Here is a 19,666-nt window from a genome sequence, read left to right on the forward strand (position 1 = left end):
TCTTACTGTGTGAGTGAGCAGACAGGAGTAGAGACAGAGGGAGTTTTCAGACAGAGTGGACTTTATCCACCAGCACACACACAGACACCATTAGAGATGCTCGGCTGGCTAAAGTGGCAAAAAAACCTCCCTTTTCCCTCATCCCTTAATGGTGGCCGACTACACTAAAACCCATGTTCAGAGAATTACAATGTCATTTATAGGACACCCAGGCAGCCCTTATGCAGGCCTCCCTTCCACTCTCCTCTTTTATCTAGTTACAAGCCACTGCCTTAACTGGTCTCTAATTCAATGCTCTGCACACAGTGGGAGTAAAGGATCTGATGTGGCCATGCCTTACAGGCAGATTCTTCCTATAGACACACAGGTTTTGGGGGGCTCCGGTCAGGCTCTGGACCATATTATAATTAAATTTGAAAAGCAAATATCACAATTATACCACAAGTATTTTTGATTTAATTTCTTTTTCATTAAAGGTCAAATGTAAAGTATTCCTAAGAATATGTTAAAACAAAAAGCCATTGGTTGTGTTCCTATTCATACTTTTTTAATGAATTAGATGGTAGTGTTGGGGCACCAGCTAAACGACTGTTGACATTTTTTTAAACGGATGTATTTCCTCTTTGCATGGCAAAGCTCACGTTGTCTGTGACTGCTCTACGTTAATTATTAACCTATTTATTTTACATTGGAAGATTAATAAAAATTGAGTGAGGACAAAGAAAAACAGGACTATAAAAACATCTTCATTATTGTTGTGGTTTCTAGCTACTATTGCCCAATTCTTCCTTCACCATTTTGCATGTTTGTAGTTTTGTTGCTTCGTACTCAACTATTTGGGTAAAAATATAGCCGCTTGCCACTGGATTTGTAGTTTTGATAATTTCCCTCCCAATTTTTTTGGGGGCGCAATCATCAGAACCAGAAGCCTATGGCAGGTGGGTACATTTGGAACCATACATTTTTGGGTATGAATTGTAGCCATCCTTCGCAAGATGTTTTGAAATGTGGCAATGCGTTGCTTTAAAATGGGAGTATGAATTGGCAATGGGACAAACTGACTTCAGACATTTTTTTGACAGAGTGATAGTGGGCATGCACAATGGGTCTTTTTACCTATGTTTTTAATAAATTGTAAATATACTGTTTACATGTGTATTCCACAAAACATTACCAATTCAGAGCTTTAAGAATATAATTTTTTCTCAGTAAAAATTCCAAAATAACTGAAAACACAGCATAAAATATATGTTTTGCAGAATTTCTGTTTTAGTGTGGAAGGGGGTTTATGCAAATAAAAAAAAAACGTATTAATTTTTATTTTATTGATGTGTTCATTTTCAAACTCAACAAATAAAAAAAAATGATACAGCATGGTAATTAGTGCGCTTTAGAGGTGCTGGCAGAATTGAATACCGAGAAACAACGTATTTTGTAATGTTTTCAGTATTTACTATTAAATTGAATCCTGAAGGTTATTGTTAACAAAAGCAGACTCCAGCATTTTTCTGGTGAATAGCTGTATTTCCTAAATTTGTTCAGCTTCTTTTTCGAAAAGCCTCAAGATATAAAGGATTAGAGCATAAATATGAACTAATACTGTTGCCCAGTGTTTTAATTATTAGCTTTTGTACTCTTAAGCGGAAGAGTTCATCACCTTCAACATCATGCTGTCAGGGTTGTGATATTGTACTGATAATATATTATCCTGAAAATACAGAAATAAAAATACATTTAAATGTACCATATGCTAGCTAGCCAAAAATAAATTAAGTCAGTATATAATGTGTGGTAACTTGCAACAGCGATCAAAATTTGAATCAGTACAAGTAAAGCTTTGATATAGATTTCCACCAAAGTAAAGTCCGCATTTGAAGGAGGAAGGGGGGAGTGTAAGCTATAGTGCTTTGCTCCCCCTCCGAGGAGATAGAAGGAATAATGAATGTCAGGTCTGAAGGAGGAAAGCAGGATGAAATGGAACAGAAATAGAGCAGCTTTCATGACAGCATGGCTCTCCACTGGGGACAGGAATCTGCTCATTAAAACCTTTCTTAGTGTAGGGGAGAAGAGGTAACTGGTGTTTTCTGTAGCAGTCAGAGACCCTGAAGACTCTCTGCTGACCAACACTCTAACCCAGCCTGCCTCTAGAGCTACAGTCCACGTTCATGTGAAGACCATGGTTATGTTGGAAGCTGTTGAGCTCATGCACTTGTTTTATATATGGCACTCTTCCTTATTAGTTACAATGTATTTTATCAAAGCTGGTATATATATATCTGCCAAATTCCCCAAAGATTTGCTGGCATTGCTGGTAAAGGCACTTCAGTATGCTTTAAAATAACATGAGTTTATATTGGAGTAACTTAATTTCAAATTGAAAATGTTAGAAAAGTACATCCTTTAATTAACAATTAGAACATTTTGAAAGACTGGAGCCTTCACAGATAGATATCTGACTATGCCTTAGAAGACAAGCAGGCCCAAAGCATCACAGATGTTCCACCATACTGAACAGTGCAACTAGGGTGCGTTTCCAGATTTTCAAACCCATCTTGAGTGTTTATTTCCTGAAAAGCTCAGTCCTGGACTCATCTGAACAAAGAGCACCGTTCCAGCTAAAGCAAACTATATTTACGTTAGTAGCTAAAAAAATGGGCCACTGTGTCATATCATACCTTAAGGAACCTGAGGTCATATATCACTAAATGCGAGTTCCTAAAAAATGCTGATCAAGTTGAAAAAATAAAATCAAAACATTTTTTAAACAGATTGACATTATGCTGATACTGCAAAGAAGACAAATTTATTTTAAGACACATTTTTATCAGGGATACCAACAAATCTGTCTGTTTCTGTAGATCTTTGTGACTGTGAAGTCTTTGGGAATCTCCATTCTGTGGCTTTTTGCCTGAGCACTGAGGTACACTGTGAAAACAACGCTTAAGTTTAAGCAGCCCTGCAGTTAAAGCCCTGGAGTGCCCAAACCTTGGGATTCAAATACCCAAAATACCCAAAGCTGGGTCTATGTTTAGCATCAGTGCCCCTTTGAAGAGAGACACAATTTTATCAAAAGACACGAGTTTGCAGTGTAATTTATGTATAGCTCCCGGCCACAGTGGGTATATTTCATATAAGGATAAGCTGTTGTAATTTCAGTGCCAGACCATCTTTCCCTGGAAGAGGCTCATTTACAATATTGATGGCCGGTCTTGTGTAGAGGGACTGAGGATGATTGAACAATCACGTCAGCTTACTATTTACTGGTAAAAGTCAAGCACAGCCCAGAGGCGCGATTAGAAAACCCAATTACTTTCAGACTATACTTATGCTGTAGTGCCACCTGCCTTGGGCCTACAGTTGTTTCTATTATAACTTCCTTTCTGTATTAATCTTTTTGTGACACAACGTCTGTCTTTCCTGCCATAATTTTCTCTTTTGCATCAGGCGTTTTACTGCCTACATTTACAAGTCTTTTATTTTTGCTTGAAAAGAAAAATAGAAACATTTTTAACGGCAACTTGTATTCTTTTTGAACTCGACTCAAAGTGTACACTGCTTCTTATTTCTCTGCCATCCGATATATAACCATAGATAACTCACTTTCACAACATGCAACATTACAGCTTTTTCGGGCACTGCAAAACACAAAGCAAAGACTAAGTCAACACATGTCAAATGCCCAACAGAGATTCCCAACAATAGCTTAATGTGACTTGCCTCTATAGATTTAAGTTTATAAACTGTATGCCATTATTATGATTGGAATTGTTCACACGTTGCACAGTTTGTTTTGCTTCATTATTGTGTGTTCATGCTTTTTGTTTCAGTTAGGTATTTAGATTTTACTACTTTGTCAATGGATCAGACCCAAAAAAGGTTAGAATTAAAAGTAGAAAATAGGAGAGAAAGCCATTTAAATCTTAAGTGCTTTTAGAGAAATATGTGTTGTTTACCCCCTTTTCTATTTAATTTTTACATGTAAATATTGACAAAAACCACAATCAAACTAGAGTTATGCATTGTGTTACTTATTCTGGGTTGTTAGTGTTCCAGCATGCTGATGAGCAGTCAGTGACTGTATTAGTATCCTGAGGGGTCCGTCAAATTTGGTTCTTAGTGGGGAGTGCAGCACGTGGAAAAATAAAGGCCACTAGTGCCACAAAGAAAAAAAAAACTTGGTTCTTGGATACTAATTTCTCAAACTCTAACTTTAGATTTAAATAGGTATGATTCCTCTAATTAGTTGCTAGTAACCGTTTACACTGCCTGGTTTAATATTCGTCACTCCCTCTTAGCATATGAGGCAAACAGGTTTTCAACTGTTCATCTCATAAAAAACGAAAGAGTCTGTCCAGCCTAATTGTGCTTGCATGCAATCAGTTGTATCTACTGCAAATGCTTGCATGACATAATACAACTTGGAAATTGTCCTTAATTTCTTTTGTGTCACATTCCTCACGCAAAATAGTTCAGTGCCACACGTGCTGTGTGTAGCACCATGAAAACCAGGTGTTCAAATTGGGTCACTCAAATAGGATAAAAAATACATTATTTACCCAGACAATCCACCACTTTCTTACCTCCAAAAATTCCAAATTATTCCACTCAGCAGACTGAAACAATGCTATTGCTTACCTTATAGGAGGTAAGCAATAGCTTTTGCTATTACTCTCTCAAACCCCCAGTCGGTCGTGGTAGATGGCCGCTCACACTGAGCCTGGTTCTGCTGGAGGTTTCTTCCTGTTAAAAGGGAGTTTTTCCTCTCCGCTGTCGCTACATGCATGCTCAGTATGAGGGATTGCTGCAAAGTCAACGCCAGTGACTGTCCACTGTCTCTACATGCTCATCCGGGAGGAGGGAATGCTGCAAGTCACTGACTGGATGCAATCTGCTGGGTTTCCTTAGATAGAAAAACTTTTTATCCAATTTGAATAAAAAGCTAACTCTGACTGCACTGTTCAATTGTTAGGATTAATTGGAATGTATTTACCTGACTGTTGTGAAGTGCCTTGAGACAACATGTGTTGTGAATTGGTGCTATATAAATAAAACTGAATTGAATTGAATTGAATTACCTTATAACTCTGGGCCTGGACGCCACACTGTGCCCATTCACCGACGCAAGGCTTTTTTTCCACATGCGCTGAACGGAACACTAAACACATGTCCTCAGCTGAAACAAGTGAACCAAATAGTTCAGATCCTTTTCATTTTCATACATCTAAATTTTTATTGTCATGAAACTAATTTCAATACCAGACAAAGATGGAATGAGTAAACACCAAAAGCATTTTTCAGATGTCTTCGTTTAAAAAGGTCTGTATGGAAAAAGTAATAACTCCCTTTGTTAAATCATGGACATAGGTGACTCCCAAGTTTCCTAACCAAACCTAGGCCTGACTACTGTCAGACCTGTAGAATAGGACATGTTTGACAACATGATATTGGCTAAAAGATCCAAAAAACAAAATATCACACATTAATTTGAAGAAACTCAAAAATGGATCACAAATAAAGCCAGTGACATCTAATTGTCTGGTGAGGATGACAAAGCCTTTCCTAAGGCTATGGAGCACTGGTCAACCACAGAGTGAGTGATTATCCAAAAAATGGAGGAGACATGGAACAGTGAAGAACCTTCACAGGAGTCGACTACCAGCCAAAATTACTCTATAATAACTACGACTATAAAACATGTTGGCGGTAGTGTAATGGTCTGGGGTTGTTTTGCTGCTTCAGAGTATTTAAGAAAAAATACACTGTAATGACAGTCAAATATGGTGGCGGTAGTGTGATGATTTGTGGTTGCTTTGCTGCTTCAGGACCATTTGAATACAATACAATAAATTTTTACATAGCACAAAGTGTATAGTTTATTTTTCCAAGCTGATGCTTGTGGAAAACATTCCTGTAGTCACACTGGATGACATACAAAGATGCTTTTACCTAGTTAGTCTGCATAGTATTTGCATGCACACTAACTAGTATTAGATTTATCTATCTAACAGAAAAATCGATTATACAATATTAGATTTAAATATTTTAGACCCAATGTTTAAAATACACCATAATGTTACACAAAGTGATATTATTAAAACACATTGAACTGAAGCACACTAGGTTTGTTGGTTTTGTTAGAAGGTGTCTTTTATAAAAGGGAGTTGAATCTATGTTTGTATAACTGGAACCAGATATGGAAAATCTAACAGCATACAAAGATTTCTAAAAACTGTAACATGGTATGATGTTATCAATAAGTAAATTATCCCAAGAAAAGTTTAGCCTTTAGGATTCATTTTGTATTGTATTTTTGTGAGCCTAAAACCACGTTCAAGATTGAAGACCAATATCTTCTAAAGAAAATAAAAGCATTTCTTGCGATGTGACCAAATCATATAAAACGTAGTATTGACCTCGCTGGCAGATTTATAAAGATGGATGTGACAGTGGAGAATTTGGTGTTGGAGGGTTATGAGTGGAAATAGATGGGGTTAGCAGCTCTCCAGTGTAATAAAAGAAATGAAAGTAGTAATAGACTCTCAGTGAATTCCATTAGGGACACACTGACACTACACAAGCCATTCATTATAATGATGCCGTGAAGTGAGATATTTCATTGTGGGGACCCAAAGCCTGGTGTTAAAGGGGAGACTGAGGGATGGGTGGAGCGCAAAGGTCTGCCTCTCCCGCATTAACTGCCGTTCTGTTCTGTTTCTATGGAGATTTGAGGCTTTTCAGCCAATCAATCAATAGGAGCATGCTTTTCATCCTTCATCAGGCAGCCTTGAGCTTTTCTGTGTAAGCGGAGACAGGCAAAGAGCCCATTGAAATCTTGTGTTTGAAATTGTGTATGAATTTCCAGTGGTATGCTGAAAGTGAGTGCAAATGGATTTGTAATCTAAGCAGCATGTTTTCACCAAATTGAGTTTTTTTTTTATAATGCACATTTGTCACATGGCAAAAGCATCTACTGTTATTTACAACACTTCCCCACTTGCATATCAGATTTTAATGGATTTTATAATAAAATCTACTTTTCAGTGATTGTCTCTTAAATTAATGTTCTCCTTTTTACAGGCGGAAAGGGAGGGAAGAAGAAAAAAACCAAGGCTAGCTCTAAACCTCCCAAATCCAATGGGTCCAACTGGGCCAATGTTCCCCTCCCCCCTCCCCCTATTCACCCTCTACCTGGCACAGAGATGGACCTGTATCCCAATGAGCACCATGAAGGAGGGTAAGTTTGCGAATGATGTTGGTAGATACAGAGAATATGTTCTGAATTTAACACAACAATGTATGTAAACCTGTTTCTGTAGCATCACCGTCTTTTAGGCTGCTGCTAAATAAATTTAATGAGAAACTGAATATTGAAGTGCATGCTAGGGTAAGTTAAAATCCAAATTGCCTGTTTTTTTTGTTTAATAAAATGTTCATTCATCTTCTATACTGCTTATTCCATAATGGGTCATGGGGGAACTGGTGCACCAGTCTACAGGCGAGAGGCAGGGTACACCCTGGACAGGTCGCCAATCCATTGCAGGGCATAATTTTTATGATAATTTTATGGGAAGTACAAATATACAGAAAAATTAACAGACTTGCAAACAATTGAGCATAGAAATAGAAAAAATTATATGTAAAAATGTTAACAACAAAGCACATCACTTTTTCAGATTCTTATAATTATAATTTTTTTTGGTATTATTTAAGGATTGACTTGAGCAGATGGGAATTTTATTATTCTACCAGTTGCCTTAAATGTTGTAGCTGAATTAATCAGAAGTGGCAGGATTTTTGGGCATGCCCAAAAACTCAGTTGAGCCTGGATTAGCTGGTAAACAAAGTGTGTTAAATACTAGTAAGTTGATGCAAGAATGTTATTTTCATGTGCCCACTACGTCAACGAAAGGCAGACATTATTCTATGCTATTTCCATTCAGTTTGGTTCTGATACTAATTTGGTCCAGGTGACTCTTATGAAATATGATAGATTGGATCAATCCATAAGAAGTATAAACAACCACATGCTTATCAGAGTAACCCCATTCATTTACAGTGGGCTATGAGAAGATCATGGAAAATAACATAAAACCTTTTTTTGTCAAATGGGGTTCCACCAGGGTCTCTCTGGTGGGTAGGATTTGATGAAATTTGGGTACGAAACATTGTGTGGCTGTCATTTCATACCTGAAAAAGTTGAGTACGAAATGGCCAAACCTATAACCAGAACAAAAAAAAAAAATTTTTGTTTTTTCTCTGCCTGTATTTAGTTTTATGAAACAGATGCAGATTTTAATATACATAGCAACCATAATGTATTCTGACAATACCTCTCGGAAATTGAAACAGATCTCTGTGCAATATGTTTCCTCCATTCTTGAGTGTCTGAGAGGCAGATTTACTATTTTGTTGGCTAGAAAACAATACAGTGCTCTCATGACCAACACCGTGCATTCCTGTGGCAAATCCATTTTTTACGTTCACTTTCTGCTTTATTTTTTGCAGAAAGGTGATGTATCTCCAGAGGCAATCAGTTCAGTTACACACCCACACTCATACAGATAATTGGAGTGTGGGTGTCATATGAAAAGTCCTATATAAATGGGAGTATATAAACCCTCTGCCAGTTTTGGTTTTATTTTGGGGGCAGATTTCTTGACTGGGCCTGCACGGTAGAGCAGTGGTTGGCGCTGTTTCCTTGCAACAAGAAGATCCCGGTTTTGAATTGCGGCCTGGGCTCTTTCTGCATGGTGTTTGCTTGTTCTCCCTGTGTATGTGTGGGTGCTCTCTGGGTACTCTGGTTTCCTCCCACAGTCCAAAAACATAACCGTTAGGTGAAGTGATTACTTGAAGTTGCTCTTAGGTATGAATGGGTGCATGCAGGGTTGTTTGTCCTGTGTGTCTCAGTGTTGCCCTGTTATGGACTGATGACCTGTCTAAGGTGTACCGTGCCTCTCGCTCAATGACTGCTGGAGATAAGCTGTAGACCCCATGCAACCCTGCATGGACAAGTGGGTATAACCAATAGATGGATGGGTTTCTTGACCAAAAATAAAACAAAAAATGTTTTGAGTAGTATTGTGTTGTATATGGTTTTATAGATATCTTTTGGCTCATATCTAAAAAATAAAGTCCTGTCAACATTGTACCATGAATATAAAAAGAATAAGACAGATAGTTGAAGGAAACTGTTGGTTTTAAGCATTTAAATTATTTAGGTGTGTCCGAGCACCTCAAACACACTTAACATTAAACTAACAGAAGCTCATTTAAGTGATTCGGAGTGTCCCTCTCTTTGGTGCAAGAGGTGCGACGTCCTCTCACCTCCATTTCCAATCTCGGAGACTCATCTGATTTAATAGGCTATCTGGCAAATGAAGAGTCTCCTGCACTGTAAATCTGAGGCTGCTTTTAATGGCAGCAGATTAAAACCGTTATGTCCTATGGAGTGTGCGCCGACAAATTTCTTTAATTAACATTTTCTTTATGGCTTGTATTATTTCAGCATGTATAAGCACAGCTATGAGGAAGTGAAGCTTGACAAGCACAGTAATTTTACTCAGTCTGGTCGTATAACAAACCTTTCGTGAAGGTCAGAAAGGTCTATGTTGTGCAGAGGATGTTCTCTTTTAATCAAAAACTTTTGGATTAATTTAAAGATACAAATCTAATCACAGTGTTATTTGCATTCTTTGAACTCTTTCCACAGGTATGAGATTGACAACTGGGGCCCACCCATGCCTGTACAGACATACCTTCATCAAGGCATGGAAGATGAGCTGGAAGAAGAGGAGGAAAGGGTTCCCACGCCACCCATCCGAGGAATTGCCTCTTCGCCAGCTGCAGTCTCCTTTGGACAGCAGTCCACAGTTACCCTTACCCCCTCTCCTCGGGATGAGATGCAGCCCATGCTTCAGGCCCATTTGGATGAGCTGACTAGAGCATACCAACTGGACATGGCTAAACAGACATGGTAAATTTGCATACATTGACAGTACAGTGCAGAGTTGTTAAACCGCCCCTAGTTTATGTTATCAAATGTTTTTTAGACTTTCTAAATGTATTTCTAAAGGTATTCCGAAGCTGCTCTTTATACTTACTTACGGATTTTCCATCTTTTTCTTATACCTGACCATATACCTGATTTGACACCATATTACCATACCAGTGTCTTCTTAAAATGTGGGAAGTGGGCAATTCCTATTACGCTAGATAAGTCATCAAGATGTAATTTGTCTGTAAATAAGTTTATACATTATCCAGAAATAAGTCATTTATATCCCTGTCAAAGAAGTGAGAAGTTTTTTACTTCTTTTTTAGCAAGATTGCTACATGTGATCAGAATTAGTTGGCTAACCAGCTAAAAAAATGTATGTAGATAACTAAATTGCAGTTGATATCAAATCTATTTTCAAAATGTATTGTGCGGATTCTGAGTGCTTGTTGTTGCAATTTTTGTTTTTTTCCTGACGATTTCCTCATGTCAACTGTGTGCTGTAAAGATAACCCCATTAATCATTCAACTTTAATAGGCCCTTGCTACCAATGTAAGCGAGTACTATATTTTGCTTACTCCAACCGACACAATTTCATGCTCATGGTTGTTTACTTCCCCTACATACATACATTCTGTATTGCATTGTTGTGCTCATGCAAGTCAGATGAAGGCCATACTTCATTCTGTCATCGACGCAGAGAGAATGAGAGACTGGCATTCATTCATAATCGTGAAGTGGGCTGCTGTGGGGGAGGCAAGGATGCCTTGTCAGGAAGGAGATGTCATGTTACCCGGTAATGACTATGTTGGTAAGAGAGCATCTCTGACAACACCAGAGGGCCAGTAATTACAACCAATTCCCACTGCAAACCACGTCAAAGACTTTGTACTCCCTCTAACAAATGCGGCTGTCAGCAAATCAGGCTGCCACTAAGGTGGCAGTCATGTGTTGACAGGCCTAGAGAAGGACCTCTTTGTAGCATCTGCAGATACAATTAGCTGGTCATTGTGCTAGCATGCAAGCTGACCTTTAGAATTAGTTGGTTTGTCTAATGTTATTTAACCATTTATGTTGCACAGACCACAATATTAACTTTGCATTCCAACATATATCGTTGCTTCTGCACCAGAAACAGAACGTTTTCTTTCTCCAACATATTCATCTCACCTTTGAACTTTTATTTCCCAGGCACATGCAGGGAGTCTCTCTTCCTCCCCAGGCTCCAGCTCCTCCAGTAGGCTATGTGTCAAGCACAATGGTTTCCGACCTGGAGACTGACTTGCAAGATGAGGAGGAGGAAGAGGAGGATGAGGACGAGGATGAAGGCTACGGAGCCAGGCATCCCCGTGGTATCGAGCACACACCAGGGTCTAGCATGGACAACCTGGACAGCTCTTTAACAGGTAAGGTGGTTGGTTACTATTTCCTCTGTTATTGTCATTTATCACAAAGTGTTGTTTTTATTGAGCCCACATTATAAAGACTGTTTACAGCTTGTTTTACAGTCTTGCTGTTGAAGACATGTTTTTTCACATTTCTGTGTCATTTTTACATGAATGTGCTTACTAGTGTAGCTCAGTCAAATTTTTAAGTACTTTTGGCAGACTGTTAGGAATTACAATTATAATTTCTAAAAGAGAGATAAAAAAGTCCATTAATTTTAAAGAGGATAGTGAGAGGGGATGTGAGAGGAAAGAGGAAGAAGGAGAGGCTAGGCGAGCAGGGGGAGAATGGACATGATTTAAATGGCACACAAGTCCAGACTCAGCGCCACCCATATCTTCCCAACGAAATTTGAATTAAATTTCACGTGCAGCATATTTGATTCCTGACCAGTGGCAGCATTTCCATTTTTACAACTCACTGAAAACTTTTACAGCCATCTTCCGGGGATGGAGCTGTATGAAGGGCACAACACTGCAGCGGTAGAACTGGGTTCTGGACTGCTGCTTAGATACAGATCGAAAGTCACCATCCTTCAATAATGTAATGCAGTGTTCCCCTAATCGGGGGTGTAAAGAGCTCAGTGGAGCACAAGGCCTAATGTGAAAGAGAATATTAATGTCTTTTGTACAAATACATCCTAAAAAGGCACTAAATGATGATTAATGATTAGATGTAACTTCCTTTGGGTCATATTTCCAAATATATTAATGGTATTAGAATGATGTGAAGCAAATATAGCTATATTGTAATAACTGTTTCACTCACATTTATTATAAAAACGGCAATTCTTGTGGATTTAAATTACATGTACAGTGATAACATGTTGATGCAGTCCACAGACAAACATTATGTATGAACTAAGATAAAATAATAGAAAAGCATCATATAGGTAAAAACAAGGTGAATTATAAAACTTGGGATGTGCGGGTGGTGGGGGTTAATGTGTGTCACTTGGTGCATTAGTTTATAACATCTGACCATCAAAGCAAAATACGTTAGGGGTAGGAAACACTCTTAAGATGTTGGCAGTCAGATTTGCATCATGATTTGGGAAATGTATTAAATTATTTGTACACTATCTGAACTTACCTTATATCAGTGGTTAGGACTGTTAGCATGGCTGAAACCACAGTGTGTATTCTCTAGAAAATTTAGGGCCTCACGTTAGCTTTGAAATTTTCAAAAGGCTGCCAACGTTTTTAAATTGAACATGACAGGCAGAAGTTAAAAGCTAAAAAGAATAAAAACACAGCCACTCTACTCAGCCTCCATGTTATCCTCGGAAAGCCTCGCTCTCATTCACCCCGAAAGAACTACAGTTGTATCTTGACATGTCTTAGAAAATTCAGTTTACTCTTAAACAGCTTCTTACATCTCTCTGGTTACTCCAACTTAAATTTTAAACTTCTCAATGATACTGGAAATAGCAAGTCTGCTCTTTACAATAACAACATCTACACCAAAGAGTGTTGCAACCTGGAAGCGTTTTTGCGTGGTGCCTTTGCTGGTTGGAAAAAGATCAGGTTTATTAGTTTCCACCCGTTAGGACCAGTTAGGATCAGTTGAATTAAAAATCAGTCAATTCTGTACACCTGCGGATATAAAGTAACATCTCTAATAAAAGGTCGTGCATTGTTCATTTGTGACACCATGTGTCTGTATTCTTAATATATGTATGTAGGCTATAGCTGTGTTTGTTATGTTATCTGCTAAGGGACAATGGATGAAAATTAGTTGTCTTGCTGACTTTGCCATATTGACCTCTGTTCCTGCTACTAATGATTATTATTGTGCATGTCCCTTTCAAATAATAAACTCAAACTCAAGTCTATTTTAGTCAAATTAAATGTGTTAAAATGAGTAGATGGCAGGAAAGAGCAGGGGATCATCCACTAAAGAAATTAGACATGGGGATACGGGGCCTGACAATGCGGCTGGTAGGTTCGTCTTTTCAATAGTGACCCTAAAGTGTGAGTTTCCAAGGAATTATGAAACACAGCATTTGGAGCACTGGCATATGCTACTGTTGATGTATTTAAAGAAATATAAAGCAGCAACTGTACTCTAATCTGCAGGATCTCTTCTCCTCTGGATTGCTATGAAGACAGAAATATTTATTTTTATCTGCCCACTAGCCTGCTTCTCAGCCCATCCGTCTATGCTCCAGGGTTAGCAGGAAGGAGAGAGGACAGATAGGAGGAAACTGCTGAGATTTATTATGCCCACCATTTTGAGGCTATACAAATGAGAGAGGCCAGGAGCGAGAGTCCAATCAAGTGTGGTTTGATAGATTTGACATAGTTTTAATAATATGGAAATACTTCTGTTTTCATAATGTTACATCAAAGGCTAGTAAATCAAGCAACCTCACTAAAGCTTTGGAAAATATCTCCTCAGCGGCAGCGCAGGCAATGTGTTTTACTATGCTCTGAGCTCATAGAACCTATCTTTAGCTGATCAGTGTAAGTCCTCAAGGTGTTTTGGGTATTGTAGAACTATTTCTTTCTTAAGCCAGTGAGATAAAGGTATTACTCAGTTTGTATAGGTCCTGTAATGTAGAGAAACTAGGTGAGACTGTTGTGGGCAATTACTCTCCCATAAAGCCCTGTGAGGAGCAATGTCCCATCTCCGGACTGCAGGTATAGATGGTAGAGTCATCAGAGGGAATCATTTTGCCTCTTAACGACATGCAGATTACGGTTTCCGTCACCATAAATCAGTTTTAGTGGCAGGAGGGACCCAGCCTGCATTTTATTGCACCCAAACTATCCAGTGTTTACTGGCCTTTTATCTATCAGTGCGTGAAGCGTATAAGGAGTCAGCTGACATTTTTCAGAGAGCACTTTTTCACCCATTGTTCTCATTCAACATATGGAAAAATGACAGATAGTTAAAACTATGATTTGTAACATTAAAATAAACTAACAGTGAATATAAAAAGCAGGCACATCTGATAAAACTTCAGGTTTTTGAGATGTGAATATCATAATAAAACATATCAAAAACGTTGAAATCTGATATGACATATATCCTGTACAATTCAATCCAAAAACAACATACAAAATGTTAGAGAAAGAATATCAAAGCAACAACAACCTAATTGCACAAAAGTTCACACTTTAACACTAATACTTTGCTGAACCACCTTTTGATTATTTGCAGCAATTATTTTTCCTTGGTCTATCGGCATCCCACTTCTTGACTTGGCAACATTAGAAAATGTCACCTTGCAACAGTATTCCAAATCTGTCAGATTCTGAGAACAACAGTTGTCCACATCATTTTCTAAGAGACCCAAAAGGTTTTCTGTCAATTCTAGTTATGAACTCTACCAAGGCTATTTCAAAATTTCAATTTTGTTCTGGTGAAGCCACTGTTTTGTTGACTTTGACATATGCCTGATGTCACTGTAATGCAGAAAAATGATATACCTCTTTAGCTTTCCAGCACATATCTGAAGGTTTTGGGTTACTGTATAGAAACACCAGCAGATCCTTCAGTGTTACTGTCAGGCTCTGGGCTGCCTCCATGACCTGTTTATGTGTTGTCTGTTTGTCAGGTTCGGAGAAACATTCACGTTTTGATAATGTAACTGATGTACAGGGGTTGGACAATGAAACTGAAACACCTGTCATTTTAGTGTGGGAGGTTTCATGGCTAAATTGGACCAGCCTGGTAGCCAGTCTTCATTGATTGCACATTGCACCAGTAAGAGCAGAGTGTGAAGGTTCAATTAGCAAGGTAAGGCACAGCTTTTCTCAAAATATTGAAATGCACACAACATTATGGGTGACATACCAGAGTTCAAAAGAGGACAAATTGTTGGTGCACGTCTTGCTGGCGCATCTGTGACCAAGACAGCAAGTCTTTGTGATGTATCTAGAGCCACGGTATCCAGGGTAATGTCAGCATACCACCAAGAAGGACAAACCACATCCAACAGGATTAACTGTGGACGCAAGAGGAAACTGTCTGAAAGGGATGTTCGGGTGCTGACCCGGATTGTATCCAAAAAACATAAAACCACGGCTGCCCAAATCACGGCAGAATTAAATGTGCACCTCAACTCTCCTGTTTCCACCAGAACTGTCCGTTGGGAGCTCCACAGGGTCAATATACACGGCCTGGCTGCTATAGCCAAACCTTTGGTTACTCATGCCAATGCCAACCGTCGGTTTCAATGGTGCAAGGAGCGCAAATCTTGGGCTGTGGACAATGTGAAACATGTATTGTTCTCTATTGAGTTCACCTTTACTGTTTTCCCCACATCCGGGAGAGTTACAGTGTGGAGAAGCCCCAAAGAAGCGTACCACCCAGACTGTTGCATGCTCAGGGTGAAGCATGGGGGTGGATCAGTGATGGTTTGGGCTGCCATATCATGGCATTCCCTTGGCCCAATACTTGTGCTAGATGGGCACGTCACTGCCAAGGACTACCGAACCATTCTTGAGGACCATGTGCATCAATGGTTCAAACATTGTATCCTGAAGGCGGTGCCGTGTATCAGGATGACAATGCACCAATACACACAGCAAGACTGGTGCAAGATTGGTTTGATGAACATGAAAGTGAAGTTGAACATCTCCCATGGCCTGCACAGTCACCAGATCTAAATATTATTGAGCCACTTTGGGGTGTTTTGGAGGAGCGAGTCAGGAAACGTTTTCCTCCACCAGTATCACGTAGTGACCTGGCCACTATCCTGCAAGAAGAATGGCTTAAAATCCCTCTGACCACTGTGCAGGACTTGTATATGTCATTCCCAAGACGAATTGACGCTGTATTGGCCGCAAAAGGAGGCCCTATACCATACTAATAAATTATTGTGGTCTAAAACCAGGTGTTTCAGTTTCATTGTCCAACCCCTGTACTTTATTCTCTGTAATTTAAATGACAGTCTTTACCACATCATGGAACACATATGTAACGCTGTGTTTTATTGTAACATCCTCTTAACTGACGCCTTTGTACAGGGAGATAAGTTTGACCCTCATTACCCCTCTGCAAACAATTTTATTTTTATCCTTTAGTTAAAGGATGTGATGAGCAAATGTCAGGAAAACCCTACTAGTGCTTTGTTCAGATTCTGTGTACCCAAATAGAATCAAGAATCAGTGTGACTCAAGAGGACCTTTTAAACCTTTTGAAATTGTTTATCCTGGTATCAGTTCTTTCCCATGCAAATTAGTGGCAACTTGACAGGGATGTATAGATTTCCTACATCAAAGAGGAAAGAGTAAGCTACATGGACTTGCTTTTTAATTAAACCAGAATGATAACAGTTTGACTGGACTGATGTTTTAGAGGATAGAATAGGTTCTTCTGTAGAGAGTGGATGTAAGTGCAACTGAAAAGTCAGTCTGTGATGTGATTTGCTGAGGCAGTGTTCCCTTTGCTGAGCTTTGGCTTTGGCTGGCACTGCCAATACTTCATTATCTTCTCTTTTCTTCGTGGGAGGATTGGACCCAGTGGAATTTCTGTCTTTCTTTCTTAGAGAAAATATCTTAAAAAATAAATTCTATGAAAATAGAGAGAGGAAAGATGGAGAGCTTGAAGCGGTTACTCCCCCTGATTTCAGTTGTAGCTGTAGAACAAAAAGGGTCTTGTCAGTAGATGCACAACCTTTTGCCAGGCTGTGCAGAAGTCTCCAATATTCTGAGTGAATTTTCTTGCAATCAAAGTGGAAAGCTGTTGCAACTTTTGCTGATGAAAATGCAATTCCCCAAAGTCACATCCAGTGAAGTAGTAACCATTTCTTTTAACGAGAAGTTGGAAAACTTTGAGGGGGATTTCCCCAGCGTGTCTGGATACATAAACCACAGTCATAATTTTCTGCGCAATTTCAGAAATATTACATGGTATTTCAAAGGTAGGAACAGGGTAGAAAGAGAGCAAGATGCATTGGAGTCTTGTGCGAGATGTGTTCAGTTAAATATCAGTTTGCCACCACTCTGCCAAGGATTGTGTCATTTTTGTATGACCTTTTAATAGGTCCAACAATTGTCCCACTTGCTGTCTCAGCCACCTTTACCCTCAAACTATCCCAGTTCTCTGTTACACCAGCCTGTTCAATCACGTCGCGGTGTGTGAGGGAGAGATGAAGTGTGAGCCGAGCTCTTTGGGTTCATGCCACTTAGGCAAAGTCTGCCAAACCATTCCCACTGAAAGCTGTCACATTAGCCGACTGTTCTCTGTGTTTCTGCTTGCCAAAGTGTTGTTTTTTTTTTATTGGCAGACGGATACTTTTATATTCAAAGTGCTGGACCAGCTTTTATGTGTATGTAAAAAAATCAAAGCACAAAGAAATACAGTAGTATACGTATAAACCAGCAGTCAAACATTTTCCTTGTGTGCCTTTTTGACCCAGTCTTACTAGATGTAAAACCTTTCAATAGATATTGATTAAATCATGTTTGGTTAGTTTTTTTGTGTGGCTAATTATCTTGCTAAACATGCAGGAGGATTATTTGGAGAGATCGGTTATTGAATCAGCAATAAATCAGCAGATTTTCTGTACTGATAAAGAAGTCATTAAAAGTAAAAACACTGTAAAAAGAACTTTTATATCTGATGAACTTTACCCACAAGTTTATCAGATAGGCCACCTGCAGATGCCTTGGTGGTCCAGCTGTTGACTTTAACTGTGAACTGTGTTGAGTCTTTATCCCTCAGCTTTGGATTGTTGCCTCCATTAAATCCAACAGTCTGCCTCATAATCCTCGGGGCAAAAAGTGTTTCCAATAGTTGTTTTAATTGAAGGAGAAATTTGTCTTCTTCACCTGTTTACTTACACCAAACGTACCCACATGTACCCTGTTTAGACTATCTTTGTAGCATTGTCTTGTCTGTGTGGTTGCAAAGCAACCATTTTACATATTCCCATTAGAAAAGGGTTCTTGCCAGTAAAGCAATTAATTTTCTGACTAAAGCTATAAAGGCTGACAGGCTTCAAGAACATGTTACAAACTTCATACCATTATCCATATATGGAGGTGCTTCCTATTTTGGAGTAGTAACTCCAAAAGATGATTTTGTTTTAGAAAAGTCCTTTTTAAAATTAAAAATAATGCTAAACAGCATTTAGTTGTGTTTCATTGTTTAAAGATTTTTATGTTTTCTTGAAATATTCGCACTTTAACCACGGATAGCTATGCATTTTTAAACAGGAAGATGAAAAAGTGCACATACCACCAGGTGTTTCTTTCCATCCAGTGTTCAGTGAGACGTCACCTAAGGCACTTGTGCAGCTCCGCACAGGTGCTCTCATTGTTCTTTATGAAAAGAAGTCCAAAATCAGTTGATGACAGTCCTCCTGTTTCACTGTGTACATTCCTCTGCGTGCTTGTGTGGTGTGTGTCTGTGTGTTTTGAAGGTATGCATTCGTAAAAGAAGAAAAAGGGCAGGCCAGAACAGAATGACTGCACAACAGATCTCTCTTATGAGAACAAAAATGGCCTGCAGCAGATACAAAGTAATTTAGGTGTAGTGATTTAATTATTATTTTTCTAAGATCACTCAGTAGCTTTATCTGTCTGTATGTACATAGAATCAGAGTACAGGTGTTCAGACTGTCAGATTGCATATCTTTAAAAGTTATTGCAGCTGAGCTGTGGCTGACGCAGACTAACCTTTCTACTACACACTCGCTGTATTTGGTAGTAGTTTAAGTTGTATGTTGTGCAGAATATATCCTTTTTTGCCATTTTGCTTTTTTTAGCTAGTAGCTTACTCACTGTAGTTTTACAGCATTACCTTAATAAGAGTGATGGCTGGCATTCTCTCAGCGTAAACACCATGACAGCCCAGAAATATTTACAAATAGCCAAATATGTGTCTTTCTCTTAGGCAAGAAAAATCTTCCTTCTTTCAGCCAGCTGACCTGCGGTGCATAGCAACAACTGAGGGAGACATAACACTATGTTACTCTGTTTTTTACAGCTGCTGAAAATTTTGTACTTTCTCTGGCCTCTAATGAAAAGGATTTTGATCTGTAGGAATAGTATGATTTTTTTTCATGGTTTTGAAAATGTAACTTTTTTTAAATATTGTAATACCCTGATACCAGTAACCACCCTGTGGAGGTCAGTAATGTGTGTGAATGAGGACCCAAATGCAGAAAGCAGAAGTCATGTAAAATCAAATGATTAATGATAGCAAAGTTCTAAATCCAGAATTCAAATGACTAGACATAAGTAACTGGAAAAATAAAGAAACCAGTTGAT

The 19,666-nt window shown here is 38.8% G+C and overlaps 1 protein-coding gene across 9 annotated transcripts in view; it reads left to right on the forward strand.

Moving 5' to 3' along the window:
• Positions 1 to 19,666, forward strand: part of robo2 (roundabout, axon guidance receptor, homolog 2 (Drosophila)) — a 426,047-nt gene that overhangs the window by 397,572 nt on the left and 8,809 nt on the right. For all 9 annotated transcript variants that reach the window (XM_047391235.1, XM_047391241.1, XM_047391242.1 and 6 more), the window contains 3 exons: positions 7,078 to 7,234; positions 9,710 to 9,973; positions 11,187 to 11,401. In XM_047391235.1, coding sequence (XP_047247191.1) covers positions 7,078 to 7,234; positions 9,710 to 9,973; positions 11,187 to 11,401 — 636 coding nt within the window. The remainder of the gene's footprint in view (positions 1 to 7,077; positions 7,235 to 9,709; positions 9,974 to 11,186; positions 11,402 to 19,666) is intronic.

The sequence above is a fragment of the Girardinichthys multiradiatus genome, chromosome 18, assembly GCF_021462225.1.
Source record: "Girardinichthys multiradiatus isolate DD_20200921_A chromosome 18, DD_fGirMul_XY1, whole genome shotgun sequence".
NCBI lineage: Eukaryota > Metazoa > Chordata > Actinopteri > Cyprinodontiformes > Goodeidae > Girardinichthys > Girardinichthys multiradiatus.